Source organism: Calliphora vicina, chromosome 5, assembly GCF_958450345.1.
Source record: "Calliphora vicina chromosome 5, idCalVici1.1, whole genome shotgun sequence".
NCBI lineage: Eukaryota > Metazoa > Arthropoda > Insecta > Diptera > Calliphoridae > Calliphora > Calliphora vicina.
The window spans coordinates 78,146,718-78,165,965 of record NC_088784.1 but is presented as its reverse complement, the minus strand read 5'-3'; the positions used below and the strand labels follow the sequence as shown (position 1 = coordinate 78,165,965).

General features: G+C 28.5%; 1 protein-coding gene across 1 annotated transcript in view; it reads right to left on the bottom strand.

Moving 5' to 3' along the window:
* Positions 1 to 14,841, bottom strand: part of Wnt5 (Wnt oncogene analog 5) — a 228,504-nt gene extending 213,663 nt beyond the window's left edge. Inside the window, exon 1 of the mRNA XM_065512221.1 lies at positions 14,649 to 14,841. Within this exon, the coding sequence (XP_065368293.1) occupies positions 14,649 to 14,770 (122 nt within the window). The 5' untranslated portion in view covers positions 14,771 to 14,841. The remainder of the gene's footprint in view (positions 1 to 14,648) is intronic.
* Positions 14,842 to 19,248: the final 4,407 nt, after the last annotated feature.

Here is a 19,248-nt window from a genome sequence, read left to right as displayed (position 1 = left end):
AGTATCTTATGGAATCATGGATATTTTCTAGTCCAATATCTTGTGGCATCATGGATATTTTCTAGTCCAATATCTTGTGGAATCGTGGATCTTTTACAGTCCAATATCTTGTGAAATCGTGGATATTTTATAGACCAATATCTTGTGGAATCGTGGATCTTTTACAGTCCAATATCTTGTGAAATCGTGGATCTTTAATAGACGAATATTATGTGGAATTGTGGATCTTGTACCGTCCAATATCTTGTGAAATCGTGGATCTTTAATAGACGAATATTATGTGGAATTGTGGATCTTGTACCGTCCAATATCTTGTAAAATCCTGGATCTTTTATAGACCAATATATTTTATGGTCCAATATCTTGTGGAATATCGTTGATCTTTTATAGTCCAATGACTTGTGGAATCGTAGGTCTTGTATAGTCCAATGTCTTGTGAAAGCGTCGGCCTTTCATAGTGGAATCGTGAATCTTGTATAATCCAAGTTCTTGTGGAACCGCCCAATATCTTGAGGAAACGTGGATCTTCTATTGACCAATATCTTACGGAATCGTGGATATTTTATAGTCCAATATATAGGAGAATCATGGATACTTTACAGTCCGATCTATAAGAGAATCGTGAATCTTCTATAGTCCAATATATTGGAGAATCGTGGATATTTTATGGTCCAATATATAGGAGAATCGTGGATATTTTATAGACCAATATATAGGAAAATCGTGAATCTTTTATAGTCCAATATATAGGAGAATCCTGGATATTTTATGGTCCAATATGTAGGAGAATAGTGGATATGTCATAGTCAAATTTATAGGAGAATCGTGGATATTTCATAGTCCAATATATAGGAGAATGGTAGATAGTTTATAGTCCAATATATAGGAGAATCGTGGATATTTTATATTATTGAAATTTTTTGTATAGCACTAGCTTAATTAAAGGTATTTATTAAGTTTACAATATAAATACCAACTTAGTACTTAAGTGTTCAAAATACTTTAGTATTCAAAATTAGTTTGCTCTCAATTGCATGGCAACAAAATATTTCGAATGTATTTTTTTATTATTATTATTTTCAATCTCAACTATAATTCACCTTAACTTCCTTAACACGAACCAAAATAAAAACCATAATTTATCTGTGGCAAATAAATACTTAACACAACATTATCTGGTGGAATTCTTAAATAAATTTTCAAGTCATTTACTCGATACCTGTTCTCATAGACAGTTTGAAGCTTAGACTCAATAATCATTTTAAAGTTTATTATTTTATAGACTTAATATGGGTAATATTTTAACCATATACTTATATATATACAGAAAACCAAAGGCTGCACAACATTCACATATGTATGTACTATTTATCTATATTAACATCATAAATTTTCTAAGATTTTATAGACCTTCTTAATGGACAAATCTGGCTTAAGGCTGGAAAACATATAAACATTAAGGTTATTAACAAGAACAACAGCAACAACTACAACAACAAAACTATGTAAAATAATAAACATAAATAAGCTTTATATTGCACTTATTACAACAATCAGCAACAACCAACAACTCGTACCACATTATGAGGCATAACAATTTACAGCGATTGTGTTTATAATGACCAAGTTAACACAACTTTGTGTGTCCTGTTGCACACATTTATACATATTTATTCACATACATATGTATGTAAGTACACATGTTGTTGCAGCAGCAGCAACAGCATTTAAGTAGTTGGTGGTGCCCCAAGTGGATTTGTTTCTCCGAGTGACCAAACTAATATTACAGCGATAATTATAATGCTATTCAATTTGTGTTTAACAAATGTGTTAAAGAGTGCTGTTGAAATTCTTGAGTGCAAAAGCAAATGAAAGGAAAACTGCATGTTGGTTAATGATTTCACTAGACTGGGAGTTAAAAACGTTCTTTAATGAACTGTATTTAAGTAATAGAACAAAATGGAAACTAAAGGATTAATTTTAATTTATGTTTAATTGTAGGTAAGAACTTGTAGATTAAAAAATAAATTGGATACAAATTTTTTTTTATAAAAACTGGTACAATTTTGAATTTTTTTATTTAATGTACATCAAATCATAACGTATTTCTTCATATTAAAGGAACAATTTAAGTTGAATCATTTGCCACTGAATGATATGATAATTAATTTATTAATTGTTTTAACAAATTTGATTCTTTTAGTATTTTTGGTAGTATTTGTCAAATTAAACTGGTACCTAATTTTTATAAATTTTTTTTAATTATTATTTTAATTTAATCCTTCATGATAAAAGTTACAAAATATAACAAAAGTACCATTTTTTTAAATATAAATTTTTTAATAGTATTTTTTTCTAAAACTTTAGTACTCATCAATGGATTAAAATTTGCACAATATTTATAAAAACTACTTTTTACTACCTTTTTTAAAAATTTTTTAAAATTATATTTTTTACTTTTTAAACATTTTTTTTTAATTTTTAAATTTTTTTTTACGGAAAGTTGATTTCAACATACATACAGACGGACATGGCTATATCGACTTCGCTATCTATAATGAACCAGAATATATATGATACTTTGTGGGGTCGCAAATGAAAAATTGAGAAAAATGCCACTCACGGCGAAGGGTATAAAAATTGGTACTATTTCATAATTTTTATAGAAGCGAATTTAAAAACAAGTAATAGAGCTACACCAAATTACACTTTAAAATAAAAATTTTAAATATTTGAAAACAAAAATTTTTAAATTTCTTTCAAAATTTTGTAATTTTTTTTTTTCAAAATTTAAAAAAAAAATTTTATTTATTTGTGGAACAAACATTTTTTTGTTAAATAAAAATCGGGTTAAAAAATACATTTCCCGATTTTGATCCACACAGTGCACTGCAGTGGCGTCATTTGAGATTTTTTGTTGCAAAAATCATAACTTTTGAACCAAATGAGATAATCCAAAAATGTATATGGCATATGATAGATAACACAGTACAACACATGATTTTGGGACTCAATTCTGACAATTGCACGTGAAAGTAGCCCCAAAAATAAGAACTTCTGCATCATTAGTTTTGTCAAGTTGGCTGCCGTAATAATTTAATGACCATACGAATTTGTTTTCCTCAAGGTGGATTTTTATCACTTTTTCTATATTTTAGCACGGTTATATCTCGTATACCGTACGGAATATCTCTTTTGTGGCTGAAGCAAAGTTGTAGATATTGAATAGTAGGAAAAAAGTACGGAACATACCTACCCGAAAAAGGTGCACCCAGTGCCTTAAAAATCGCAAAAATGCCCATTTTTTAACCAATTTTTCACCTTTTTTGCTCAATAACTGGATTACAAATCCAATTATGGACCGATCACCATGAAATTAGGTCATGTGATTTGTAACTATATGAAAGTTATTAATCATGAATTTTGTATGTATACCATCATTTTTAACAGATTTATTCACTTTAAAGTGATTTTCGGAAGCGGGTCTTATATGGGAGCTATGAATAATTATTGACCGATCATAATAAAATTTTTTGACATGAATTTTATATATATAAAACTTATTTTGAGCGAAATTTGTGTAGATACATATATAAATTAAACATTTATGACCGATAAAGTCCAATTTCGGGAGGGCATTTGTATGGGGGCTAAGTGAAATAATGAACCGATTTCAGCCAATTTCAACAGGCTTCATCCTTGTGCCGAACAAATTATATGTACCAAATTCTTTTATGATCGGTCCATAATTTGTCATAGCTCCCATATAAGACCCGCTTCCGAAAATCACTTTAAAGTGAATAAATCTGTTAAAAATGATGGTATACATACAAAAGTCATGATAAATAACTTTCATATAGACACAAATCACACGACCTAATTTCATGGTGATCGGTTCATAATTGGATTTGTAATCCAGTTATTGAGCAAAAAAGGTGAAAAATTGGTTAAAAAATTGGCATTTTTGCGATTTTTAAGGCACTGGGTGCACCTTTTTTGGGTCGGTATGTTCCGTACTTTTTTTCTACTATTCAATATCTACAACTTTGCTTCAGCCACAAAAGAGATATTCCGTACGGTATACGAGATATAACCGTGCTAAAATATAGAAAAAGTGATAAAAATCCACCTTGAGGAAAAAAAATTCGTATGGTCATTAAATTATTATGGCAGCCAACTTGACAAAACTAATGACGCAGAAGTTCTTATTCTTGGGGCTACTTTCACGTGCAATTGTCAGAATTGAGTCCCAAAGCAATGAACTGAAAAATGTTGTACTGTGTAATGGATCAACCTATGAAATGAGTGTTTGAAAAGGGTTCTACGCCTTTTAGGTGCCTACTTTATGGGTTAGCAAAGTTAAAATTTGTGGAAAAATCAATTTTATAAAATATTTTTTTTAAAATTTTTGTATTTTTATGTTTCTTTTTATGATTGAAAATTATTCCAAAAAAGATTAAAAATTTTTTTTAATTATTTTTAAAATATTCCAGAAAATACTTAAATTTTTTGTAAAATATTGCTCACAATCCGTAAAAAAAGATATTTCTAATGGATCTTCACGGTTATATGTCATAAATTGCCCTAAAATGCATGCAGCATGAACCATGTCTTTTTCCAAAATTTTACAGCTGGACATTGTTGCACTAGGTAAAGGAATAATCAAAGAATTTGATAGTTTTTTAAATTTAATTGTCGATTTAGCTACACATATACAAAGCAAACAGTACAATTTTTATTCTATTCTTTAAAATTAGATCTATTAGACAGTAAATAGAACCACGTTTAAACTAAACAATAAATAGAACCACGTTTAAACTAAACAATAAATAGAACCACGTTTAAACTAAACAATAAATAGAACCACGTTTAAACTAAACAATAAATAGAACCACGTTTAAACTAAACAATAAATAGAACCACGTTTAAACTAAACAATAAATAGAACCACGTTTAAACTAAACAATAAATAGAACCACGTTTAAACTAAACAATAAATAGAACCACGTTTAAACTAAACAATAAATAGAACCACGTTTAAACTAAACAATAAATAGAACCACGTTTAAACTAAACAATAAATAGAACCACGTTTAAACTAAACAATAAATAGAACCACGTTTAAACTAAACAATAAATAGAACCACGTTTAAACTAAACAATAAATAGAACCACGTTTAAACTAAACAATAAATAGAACCACGTTTAAACTAAACAATAAATAGAACCACGTTTAAACTAAACAATAAATAGAACCACGTTTAAACTAAACAATAAATAGAACCACGTTTAAACTAAACAATAAATAGAACCACGTTTAAACTAAACAATAAATAGAACCACGTTTAAACTAAACAATAAATGGAACCACGTTTAAACTAAACAATAAATAGAACCACGTTTAAACTAAACAATAAATAGAACCACGTTTAAACTAAACAATAAATAGAACCACGTTTAAACTAAACAATAAATAGAACCACGTTTAAACTAAACAATAAATAGAACCACGTTTAAACTAAACAATAAATAGAACCACGTTTAAACTAAACAATAAATAGAACCACGTTTAAACTAAACAATAAATAGAACCACGTTTAAACTAAACAATAAATAGAACCACGTTTAAACTAAACAATAAATAGAACCACGTTTAAACTAAACAATAAATAGAACCACGTTTAAACTAAACAATAAATAGAACCACGTTTAAACTAAACAATAAATAGAACCACGTTTAAACTAAACAATAAATAGAACCACGTTTAAACTAAACAATAAATAGAACCACGTTTAAACTAAACAATAAATAGAACCACGTTTAAACTAAACAATAAATAGAACCACGTTTAAACTAAACAATAAATAGAACCACGTTTAAACTAAACAATAAATAGAACCACGTTTAAACTAAACAATAAATGGAACCACGTTTAAACTAAACAATAAATAGAACCACGTTTAAACTAAACAATAAATAGAACCACGTTTAAACTAAACAATAAATAGAACCACGTTTAAACTAAACAATAAATAGAACCACGTTTAAACTAAACAATAAATAGAACCACGTTTAAACTAAACAATAAATAGAACCACGTTTAAACTAAACAATAAATAGAACCACGTTTAAACTAAACAATAAATAGAACCACGTTTAAACTAAACAATAAATAGAACCACGTTTAAACTAAACAATAAATAGAACCACGTTTAAACTAAACAATAAATAGAACCACGTTTAAACTAAACAATAAATAGAACCACGTTTAAACTAAACAATAAATAGAACCACGTTTAAACTAAACAATAAATAGAACCACGTTTAAACTAAACAATAAATAGAACCACGTTTAAACTAAACAATAAATAGAACCACGTTTAAACTAAACAATAAATAGAACCACGTTTAAACTAAACAATAAATAGAACCACGTTTAAACTAAACAATAAATAGAACCACGTTTAAACTAAACAATAAATATAACCACGTTTAAACTAAACAATAAATATAACCACGTTTAAACTAAACAATAAATAGAACCACGTTTAAACTAAACAATAAATAGAACCACGTTTAAACTAAACAATAAATAGAAATAATGACTATTAGTTACATAGTTTTCGAGATGTTTTCGAGAATGTATCTGAAATCGGACCAAATTACTTAAATATGGTGTGGTTTTTTGAAAACTGAACATAAAATTTTTGATTTTGTAAATGACTCTCATTAGATATCCATATTGTCTATATTAATGACTTAGTAATCCAGATATAGATCAAAAATAGGTCAAAAATCGATATAGTCCTGGTTTTTTCCTTATATCTCAGACATTTTGGCGGCTTCGGAAAGTTGATTTCAACATACAGACGGACAGACGGGCATCCAGAATATATTCACTTTCTGGGATAGCAAATGAAAAATGTAGAAATTCCACTCATGGTGAACGTTATAATAAGCAAAAATTAAAAATTCCTAAAAATCTATCTTTAATTCACTAACTATTTAATTCTAAATATATTTTACCACAGTGACTTTTGCTCTTTTTTCCAACATTAATTCAATCTTCCTTTATGGTGACTTGTTGTGTTTGAGTTTAACCACAATGAAATTTATTTCGTTACTAACCAAATTGTTTTTTTTTTAAATTTTTTTGTTTTCTGTCAGTTTTATCTTAATTATCTTTTGTTTTACATTTTTTGAAATCGTCTCTTACACAGTTTTCCAATTAGTTGGTTACTTGGTTGCTGGTGTCTATTTTTTTATTTGTTTTTATTGATTTTCTTCTTAACTTTCTTTTTAAAGTTTGTATTTGAGGGTTTTTCTCCCCAAAGAAAATTTATTTTCTGGTGTTTCTTTATCTAATATAATAAATCGTTTATTTAGAAAATTTACATATTTTTTTCCACTTATTTTTCTTTATTTCAATAAGAAAACATTGTGTTATTTTGTATTATTTGTTTCAACACTCCAAAAAAAAAATCATTGAGAGATTTCTTAATGAAATATATACAAACAAACAGATAGAAAAAGATAGAGAAGCTTTAATTTGAAAATCAATTTCAACATTTAGTTGAACAAGGTGTATGAGTTGTAGAGAGATTGATTTTATCAGATTTTTTTGTTGTGGTTTTTCTGCGTTTTCTTGGTTACACCGTATTTTTTTACAATATTTATTACCAAATATTGGTTTTAGACGTTTTTATTAGATTTTATGAATTTGTAATGCAAATTTTTTTGTTTTTTATGGTATTTTAATGAAGGTTTTTGGTTGGGTAAATAATGAAATGATAGAAGATGAACAAAATAAACATTAAACCAGGGAAATTAATTGAAAAGTATCAATTTAAAAATAATAAAAAAATGAAATAAATGTAAATAAATTAAACAATTCATTTATTTATACAAGTTGAAGTGTGTAATAAATTGTTAAAGAAAGAAAAAAATTGTATTTATTGCCAAGTGGAGAAGTAGTTGATGATGGCATGAGTTTAATAACACAGTTCAACACGAAAAGTAAAACCATATAAGGCCACCACTACGTGATAAAAGACCAAAAAAAAGTTTCGTGTCTCCCAGTTTTGCTCAAAGTCATGCACTTTATTTTTATGCGCAATTTTTGCAAAAAAGTGATCATTTTCTCTGGCTCATATCTTGCAAACAGGTTGGAATTTTGATTTACTCTCTGAGGCAAAGTTGTAGCCCTTGTCATAAAGAACAAAAATTGTGAACATATGAACTCAAAAAAACTGCATCTTCAAGATCATAATCGCAAAAAACTTTAAAAATCAATTTTTTTCCTTTTTTCCCCTGTTCAGGTCCATAGGTAGCAAACCGTTCAAAATTCAAGGAAACAATCAACTACAAAAATGTACCTAAGATCTTAATAAACAACTTTCTAGAATATATGAACTTCCTAGGAGTGATTCTTAACACCACACCAAAGGAATTAAATGTTTTGGGCCATAAACTATTAAATTATTATAAACTAAAGCATACTTTTAGGCAGTTTTAAATTTATTTCGATTTCTTTAAAGTTTTTTGCGATTTTGATCTTGAAGATGACGTTTTCTTGATTTTATATGTTCACAATTTTTGTTCTTTATGACAAGGGCTACAACTTTGCCTCAGAGAGTAAATCAAAATTCCCAACTGTTTGCAAGATATGAGCCTGTGAAAATTATCACTTTTTTGCAAAAATGACATCGAGGTCCCCAATCTTTGGGGGCCCATAAAAAAAGTGCATGACTTTGGACAAAACTGGGAGACATATGTCTTGATTTTTTTGGTATTTTATCACGTAGTGGTGCCCGTATATGGTTATATTTCCATGACTCAAAAAATTACACACAGTGTTATATTTATACCAGCAAAAAAGAAGAGCTTTTGAAGAAGCGCAAAAGAAGTACTTCGTTAGCGGTAATATGGAAGTAATGAAGGCAGACAGTTGTTTCAATATAACTTCCCCAGAACAGCTAAATATGCATTTGTTTCTTCCATAAAACTGATAATAAAAATAAAGCTAAGATATACTTCAAATATTTTATAAGTAATAATCTCTATAGGCTATTTGCCATTCCATTTAAAATTATATTGTAGCTTTGAAAAAAAAACTTAAATTTAAACTCCTGCTATTGATTAAAAAAATAGCTATGTCTTCTATTAATGGGATCATATGAAAATATTTTGTTTTTTTTTATACATATTTTTCTCAATAAAGAAACTCAAATCAATACTTCTATTGAACTCTTTTAAACTGCACGTACCATTACTACAATACAGGTTTACTGTGTCTCATCTGCTGCAGAAAAAACAGTTTCTTTGCTGCATAGTTTTTCCTGCATTATAACTGAACTGACTTCATTGCCAGCCAGCCTGCCTTGACTGCCTGCCTGCCCGCATGCTGTGTATATTGCCAAAAGTCAAAAAGCTAAAGAAAAACGTTTGGTTTAGTTTCAAATTTTACCGTTAGACTATTTTAGATTTATTTTCAAATATTTTTTCTCCAACATTTCCAAATACATACATAGTATTTAGATTTTGTTTTTTTGTTGCAATTTACCTCTATATAAACCTCTAGGGTTAAATCAAAAATGTATTTCAGTTTTATTTTTCTACGCTTTGTTAGTTTTACCTCATGTAGAGCTTTGTTAGCTGAAAAGAATAGATTTTCTACGATAAATTTTCTTTCTTTGTTTTTTTTTTGGTTATAAATTTTTCTTTGCTATTTTAGCATTTAAAAGGCATTTTTATTTCTGTTTTTGGTTTAAAAAAACTGTGATTAATTGTAACTAGTTTAATTTCAATTTGACACACTGGGGGGTTACATTTAGATAAAGCTGAGAATATGAAATGAAATATTGAAATTTTATCTCTAACCATAGTTGATTGAAATCTGAAAAATTATCAAGTCATTATTAGATACTAGATGTAAAATTTTAAATTAAAAATATCACCTTTCCATAAAAAGTGTTTTTGGGAAAGCTTTTGTCATAGTCAAGCTTTGCAAAAAAAGTGTTTTCGTGAAAGCTTTTTTAATAAGTAAGGTTTTCTCACAATTATACTTCTTTTAGTACGTACAATATTTTAAATGTTATCGCATTTTAAATAACCAATTAAAGATAACAAAACCAATTATGAACAAAAATTTGTCATTATACGTAAAAAAAGCTTTTATTATGAAAAGAAATTGCAAACAAACTATATGCATAAAAAAGCTTTTATAATGAAAAAATATTTACATACGCCCAATTATGAATAATAAGTCCACTGTAGTGTGTTTCCTTTTTCCCATTTTTCCTATTTAAATTCAAAGTTGGAAAAGCTAAAAAAAACTACCGCGGATTTTTTATTCATAAAAATTTTTCTTTTGAAAAACTATTCTTTTATAAACATAGTTTATAGTAAAACTTTGAAACACAAAAAAGCTTTTTCACTAAACAATTTTTTTACCTACACTTTTATATACCAAAAAAGCTTTTTCACTTAAAAAAACACTTTTTCCACAATAAAAAACCTTACTTGAGCCTTAAAGAGACTTTTCTTAAAAAAAATATTTTTTTTTTTACAGTTCGAATTTTGTGCTAACAAAGCGTCATATGCGGGAAGTTTTGCATTACTTTTTTTGAATTTTAAAAAAGTTCCGCAGAAGCACACCGATTGCTCACCTAAGCTTATCGGTGAATGTGTTTCATCGGTTTCAACGAGGTGGTTTGTTTGGTTCAGAAGTAGTAATTTTGAAACGGAAGACAAAGAAAACCAAAAATTGGATTCATTACTCCATGAAGATTGTTGCCAAACTCAACAAGAGCTTTCAAAATCATTGGAATCTATTCAAGTAGCAATTTCAAAACGTTTGCGAGCAGAAGGATTCTTCCAAATGCAGGGAAATTGGGTAACATACGAATTGAAGCTGAGAGACATTGAAAGATGAGTTTAAATGTCCGAAATGATGCTTGAACGCTATAAAATAAAATCATTTTTACACGAATCATTACTTGCGATGAAAAATGGATACATTACGATAACCCGAGGCGTAAGAGATCGTATGTGAAGCCAGGCCAATCAGTAGAATTGACATCAAAGCCAAATACACATGGCGCTAAGATAATGCTCTATATTTGGTGGGAGGGTGCTATATATTATGAGCTGCTGAAATATGGCCAGACCATCACAAGGAAACTGTACCGAACCCAACTGATTCGTTTGAAGTGAGCATTGACCGAAAAACGCCAAGAATATGCGCCTTATAGTCCAGACCTTGCCCCGTCCGACTCCTATTTGTTTCGATCGACACAGAACACTCTCTCCGCGGTTCGATTCGCTTCATTTTGGAACAGAGTATCCGAAATTGACTTGATTCGTTTTAGTAATCGATGAGCAGTTCTTTTGGCTCGGAATCCATATGTTGTCAGAAAGATGGGAAAAGGCCATAGCTAAAAATGGCCAATACTTTGAAAACATTTATATTGTAGAAATGTTTAAAAAAAATCCAGCATTTTTAAGTCCCAATATTATTTTTTAGGCGTTTTCTACTTGAAAGCTATCCTATATATAAAAACATTATAGATAAATTTCTTAAGAATTTTTTTCTAGTCCAAATAAACCCATTACATGAAATTTTAAATTACAAAACTGTAAATTAGCATCCCAAAGAAACATTGTAAAATTAAATATCAGAAAAGAGGTAACGAAATGTTGAAATGTAAGACAAATTTTCCTCGAAATCCACCAATTTTAAATCGGTCGTCAAACAGCTAACTCATAATAGGTACAACCGATGAAATGCATTTTTATACTTACTATCAAATGATGGATGGTATATTGTGGCAAACTCACAAAGTTATATACAGCCCAATTATGAAAGAAAAATCCCCGGAGTTTTTTCGTTTTTTTTTAAATAGAATTTGAATAGCAAAAATGAGAAAAGGGAAAAAACTACCGGGGAATTTTTTTCCACAATTGGGCTGTATATATGTATGTATATTCTAGGTACTCTAGAAATTCTAAGACAATCTAGCTATGTCCGTCCGTCCGTCTCTCTATCTGTTTAGTATGTCTGTTTAGACTGTCTGCTAGCTGGCTGAAATTGAAAAATGTGCATGACTTCACTAGTCCCCATACAAATGTCGCCATATACAGTGGTTGACAAAACAATGGAAACTTTTCCAAATATTCCATATGTAGCTCAAAATTTAAAATATTTTTTTAAAATAAAATTTTTTTTTTTTAGTATTTTACTTGTATAGTTTTATTTTATTTGCAAAACAAACAACATAATTAACTATATTCTGAAGAAAGGGAACAAAATTAAAAATATTCACTATTTCGCTACTGACAAAACAATGGAAACTTTTAAAATTCTGCAAGAAGTGTAAAATGAAAATAATATTTAAAATCGTTCTTTTTACAGTTTACAGTTATTTTATTTTTAAATTCTGGTAATATTTCACAATTTCTTTTTCTAACTTTTTCGCATAATTGTTTTTTTTTTCAAAGTTAACGAAAATGACTAAAGTTAAGATTTGTGAAGACTTAATAAATAAAATAATTAACGATTTTAAAGCTGGTTTAAAACAAAAAAGTATCTGTGACAAATATTCAATAAATAAATCAGCAGTTTCAAAAATTATAAAGAAATTTCGTGAGACCAGTTCTGTAAAAACTCAACATTTAGGTGGAAGACCTCGTAAGACTACTCCTAGACAAGATAATTTAATAGCGAGAGAGTTCAAGAAATTCCCAAAAATAACTCCTCGAGATGTTGTTAATAGCCTAAAATTAGAAATAAGTACCCGAACAGTTAGTCGCAGGGCAAATGAGGCTGGTCTTGGTTGCTATCGTCATGTGAAAAAACCACTCTTTTCTAAAAAGAACCGTTGTGCTCGTCTACAATTTGAAAAAAGATTAGATCCAAAGTACACAAATAAAACTGTAAAGTTTGGCGGTGGCAATATTATGGTATGGGGATGTTTTTCAGGGCAAGGTATGGGCCCAATTCATATTATAAAAGACACCATGACAGGTATAGGATACAGAACCATATAAAACGATGTTATGTATCCATACGCTGAGGAAAATATGCCCATAGTTTGGAGATTCCAACACGACAACGACCCGAAACACACCTCTATCTAGGGTTGTTACAATCCAACGAGGTACGTGTTTTGAAGTGGCCTGTCCAATCGCCAGATCTCAATCCCATAGAAAATCTATGGGAAATTGTAGATCGTAAAATAAGGACCCAAAATTACACCAGGAAGGAAGATGCATCGTCGATGTGTAGCAGTTATAAAAATTAAGGGATACCCAACAAAATATTGAGTTATTGCAAAGTTAAAATAATACCTAAGTTTCCATTGTTTTGTCAATGCCGTAATAAAGAAATCTTTTAATTTTCTTTTCTCATTTTTAGAATTTAATTAATTATGTCCATTGTTTTTTTTTAATTAAGTTAATAAAAGTATACAAATAACATACTACAAAAATTTAAAAATTTTTTAAAAAATTATTTCAGATTTTAGGCCACTAATAAAATATTTGGAAAAGTTTACATTGTTTGGTCGACCACTGTATATGTTGATTATAAGGTAGTACTGATAAAAATTTGCACAAATTAGTTCTCAGTAATATGAAATTATACTGTAAAATATGTCGAAAATACGGCTACATTTGTCCCAAGTCCCCACTAAAGGTCCCCTCAGAAAATGACTAGAACATTCATAATTGTCTTATAATAATTAATATCGTGATGAAATTAGACATAAACAATTTTTATATGAATCCTTCTACCATTTTTTGAGAGGATTGATCCATAATAGCCCCATATAAACCCTATATCAGAAAAATATTTTGGTGTCACAAATTGATGGTGGGTATACAAGATTCGGCTCAGCCGAATATAACACTATTACTTGTCAATCCTCATTTAGCATTTATTAGAATCGAAAACCAGTTTTTTTAATTTTTCGAAAATTTTGAAAAAAAAATTTTAAAAATTTGTGATTTAAGATGGGGATGCAATTTTATTTTTTTTGTATCAAGTTATAATGAGCTAACATTGTATATTCGTATACATATTTTATATTTAAAATTTTTTTATTTTTTTTTTCAAAATATTGTTTTGACTCAAAACTGGAATCTTCTTAACATTACCCAATTTTGCTCAAATTTTCAGCATTTAGTTTTTAGATAACGGAGAATAAATTTATACCTTGGGAGCTACAAAATTAGAAATACTGTAAAATGAGAGCCACCCTACTATGCAGTGTTTAATTAATTTCTTTAATTTTGTAAATAATTTTGAAAAAAAATTATTAAATAAATTTATATATTTTAACCTAAAATGTTCAATCATATTTAAAAGTTTGCTTTTTAAATACAAGATATTTAAGGCTTTTTTAAACTCATTGTTCATTTACTTTGCTGCTATTTTTTTTCATACCAACAGACAATGGCACAACAAGATTTTCTTGTTTTTTAAAAATTATTGTCATGTATTAATATGACAGTTACTAAGACCTAAGACAAAAAAGAAAATAGTATTTTTTTTTTCTCTGGCTGTTGTTTTTAAATCATAAAAAATAATAATAAATGGAAGTATGTAGAGATGTAAAAGAAATATTTGTATATATGTTTGGTTACTTACATCCATGTTGGTACACCCTGCAGCCCCTGAACTGTGGACACATTTAACGCAATGCTGGCCATGATTATAAATGTTGTCGTCGTAATCCACAATGAAAAATGTTTCCTTTTAAGAAATTCCATTTTTAACTTTATTATTATTATTTTTTTTGGTTTGTTTGTTTGTCGCTGGGCTTTAGATTTTGTTAGTTTGAGTAAAGGTTGCTGAGGAGGGTCAGTTTTTAGGTTGTCAGAGTGAGAGGTGAGTGGTTATGTGTGTTTTGTTATGGCGACGTCTTAAGTAATTTTTAAGTATGGCAATTTTTGAGCCAGAAAACCAAAATCCCAAGACCAGACGCACTTTTTTTTTCTCAGTTGCTTGCCAAAAATAAAAAACAAATAATAATATTTTGCACTAGTTGTTTGACCAACAATTTCTTTGGTTGCTGTGGCTGCTGCTGCTGTTGTTGGGTTCTATTGCTGTTGCTGTTATTTTTGTTTTAAACACGGACATCCGCTTATGACCACAATCACATATTATAGTTTCCGTTTATTTGTTGTTTGTGTTTGTTATAGGTTCTTCTGGTTTTTTATTTTTCTCTCTCTCTCTGTTGCAGTTACGTTTGTTTTTTTTTTACTATTATGTTAGTAGAGATCATAAAACATTATTAATCACTGTGATACGTTTTTTTGTGTGATTTTCAGCATAGACTGTGTATAAAAAATGATTGGTTATTATTTACTTCAAAGTTTGGTTTATCTTTTTTGTTATTTTTTTGCTGTACCATTCCTCTGCTTTTCTGTATGGTATTTTGTGGTTATTTGAAATAATTTTTCATTTTCATCTTTGAATTTTTTTTTTATTATTTTATTTCTTTTTTATTTGGTTTCTGTGTGGTTTTTTTATCTGTATGTGTCGTTTTATTGTTTAATGGACATTTTTATTTCCTGTTTTGTTTACTAATGAGATTTTATTATGTTGGCTTTTTATTGTGTGTGCGTTTTTTTTTTTTTTTGTCAAGTTAAAGAGACGACGCTTTGTTGAATTAAGTTCTGTAAAGAGAAGAAAATTGAATGAAATTAGTTTCATGTTTTAAATCACTTAAATATATAATAAAAAATAGTATAAATGCCATAAAATTATTATTATTATTAGTTATTAAGTCTTAAGGAATAAAAAAGCTAATAAAATAAACCAGTTTTTAACAATTTCACTCATTTCGTTTGAATAAAGTATTTAAATTGTTCCATAATTGTTGATAAATATTTATTCCATATTTATTTAAGATGATTAATAGCAAAGTATAACAAGTAGTCCCACTCTCTATGTTTCAATATTACTCTCTCGCTTATACAGTTGCAGTGTGAACTCAACACCCTTGTGAGAGATGTAAACAAATCATAATTCTCGAAATTTTAACTATAAATTATTGAATAAATAAACTTTAATATATTTAAATTCATTAACACACATTATTTTATAATTTTTTTCAACACATTTAGACTTTTTTAATTTCTGAAACACGTCTATTTCGCACAAACCCAAATCGCTTTTAATACCCTTCACCATGAGTGGCAAGGTTTCTGGATCGTTATAGCTAGCGAAGTCGATATAGCCATGTCCGTCTGTATGTTGAAATCAACTTTCCGTAGCCCCAAAATTACTTACATACATGATTTATACATTAATATATCGGGAATTCTTCCGGCTCGGTTGTTATTTAAAATCGAAAAAATCGGCCCATAAATGGCTGAGATATAAGGAAAAAACCGGGATAACCTCGATTATTGGCCTATTTTTGATCTATATCTGGATTACTAAGTCATTAAGATAGACAATATGGATATCTAATGATAGATATTTCAAAGTCCATTGCAACGATGTATAGATATATATATAAGTTGGATCTACGAAGGGTCAAAATCGGGAAAAATATTTTTTAACCCGAATTTTTTTTTTACCACAATTTAAAATTATTATTCCCTTCACCATGAGTGGCAAGGGTATAAATAAGTTTGTCATTCCGTTTGTAGTTTCCACATTTTTCATTTGCGACCCCATAAAGTATATATATTCTGGATCGTTATAGATAACGGAATTGATATAGCCATGTCCGTCTGTGTGTTGAAATCAACTTTCCGAAGCCCCCAAATAACTTACATACACGATTCATACATCAATATCTCCGAAATTCTTCCGGCTCGGTCGCTATTTAAAATCGAGAAAATCGGTACACAAATGGCTGAGATATAAGGAAAAAACTAGGACTACCTTGATTTTTGACCTATATCTGGATTACTAAGTCATTAATATAGACAATATGGATATCTAATGATAGATATTTCAAAGACCTTTGCAACGACGTATATAAGACCATAGTAAGTTGGACATACAATGGGTCAAAATCGGAAAAAAATATTTTTTAAACCGAATTTTTTTTTCATCAAAAAATTTTTTTTTGTCATAAATACTTTTTCCAAAAAAATTAATTAAAGAAATTTAAAAAAAAAATTTGAAAAAACTTTTTTTAAAAAAAAATAAACAATTTGGAAAAAAAAAATTTAAAACATTTACTTAAAAATATTTTTAAGTATAATTTGGTGAAGGGTATATAAGATTCGGCACAGCCGAATATAGCTCTCTTACTTGTTTTTCAATAAATTTAAAAATTAAAAAAAAAATGTATAAAAAAATTTGGAAGAAACTTTTTTAAAAACAATTTCGCAAATAAAAGAAAAATTTTAAAAACATTTTGGAAAAAAAAATAATTTTGTTTACCTAAAAATATTTAAAAATTTTATTTTAAAGTATAATTTGGTGAAGGGGCTACTTGTTTTTTTTAATTTTTGACATTTTATTTTTTGGCATTTATTAATTTCCCCATGCCTTAAGGATTTAGATGGTTAACATGTTCTACAAAAATGTTCTCCGTAACATTTTGCATAAATTAAGTAGCTGAATACATTTTATACCTAAAGTGTTATTTCAAATAAAATTCTTAATAAATGCGAAATTAACCCTCGGCTCTGTTTTGTTATGTCTTATTTCTGACTTTCTGGTTGAATTTTCCGTTTTGGTGTATTTAGGGACTTATAGTAAAATTTTACGGAGCATTTAACCCCTTAAATCCCCGTTGTAATGGTGTTTTTTGCTCATTTTTAAAAGAAGGACAAAAACGACCCATGCCTTGAGGATTTTATTCTACAAAAATATTCTCCGTAACATTTTACATAACTTTGCTGAACACATTTTATACCTAAAATGTAAGGATCATATGGTTTCTTATGAAGATTAACAATAAGAATGTGCCAGAGTAATAAACTTTAACCCCCCTCAAATGAAATTCAGATGTAAACTTTCAAAACGCCGATACACGTGTCTTTTTTTTTGGCTCCTCTATCAAAATTTATTGATCGGTAAATTATCTGCGTGTTGTTAAGTTTTCCCTAATTAATTTGCCACGTAAAAAACATAATTTAGACATGTTATATATCAATGGATAGAAGATTTTATCTACTTTCCAATAATGTATATAACATTTGACAATGAACAAATTTATGGAATACTTTTTTAAAAAATATGAAAAAAATGCTTTTAAATGAGTTTTGGCATAGATACAAATTTTACAAATTGAAATAAAATTTTTATTTATAAATATTTGGAATGAAATTTTACAATTATATAGATTTATTTTTATTGAAAATGGAAAAATGAAAACAAATTTTGAAATTTGTAATCAGGAATCCCGCAATTCCCAAAAAAGTATTGAATAATTCCAAAAATGGGATTTTTTCGTTTTTTGGCTATAATATCCATACTAGGGGCGGGGCCATCTAAAATAGATTATAATTTGATATCTATTATGCGATTTGCTCTAAAGTTGAATTTTACATAAAAAATACGCATTTTTTGAATGGACATGGTCCCCTCGGTATCAAAAATTATATTTTTTTTTTTTTAATTTGAAATATTTGATGTAAAGTTAGCTTTTCAAAAAGTACAAATTCATTATACATCCTCTTAGAAATTTTTTAGATAACTTAAAAGGAATAAAAGTACTTTTTTCCCCAAAAAATAGCGAAAAATTTTCTTTCTTTTTTGATATATACATCTGTTGTTAATCCTATAAAAAAAATTGGAGACAATCGGGAAATATTTGGAACCGCGGTCATCAAAAAACTGGAGTAGTGTGGGTAAAAATGTTGAAAATTTTATTTTCAAATGCGAATATCTCCTAAGCTTTAAGAGATAATTGATAGCTACGACGAGGTTTTATGTAGTGCTTGACAAGAAGATTCTATATATGTAATTTTGAAATCGGAACACAAACGAAGAAATAGGATAATTTTTAAAATTGAAAACACCCTTGTTGTCCTACTTTGGGGACCCCTGGTCCCGCTCCTGGTGCACTCATGATGGCCAACTCGACTACACTTCCTCTTTGCCCGTGTGAAATTTCATTCAAACCGGAGTAAGGGTTTAGAAGTTACTGATTTATTTCCATCTTTTTTTTTATATCACTGTGCGTCTTTACAGCAGTTTCGAGGCATTGCAATCGACTGACAAATTCGCGCTATTACTCTAACTTTCACTAACTCATTTATGTAAGGCCATACGAAGA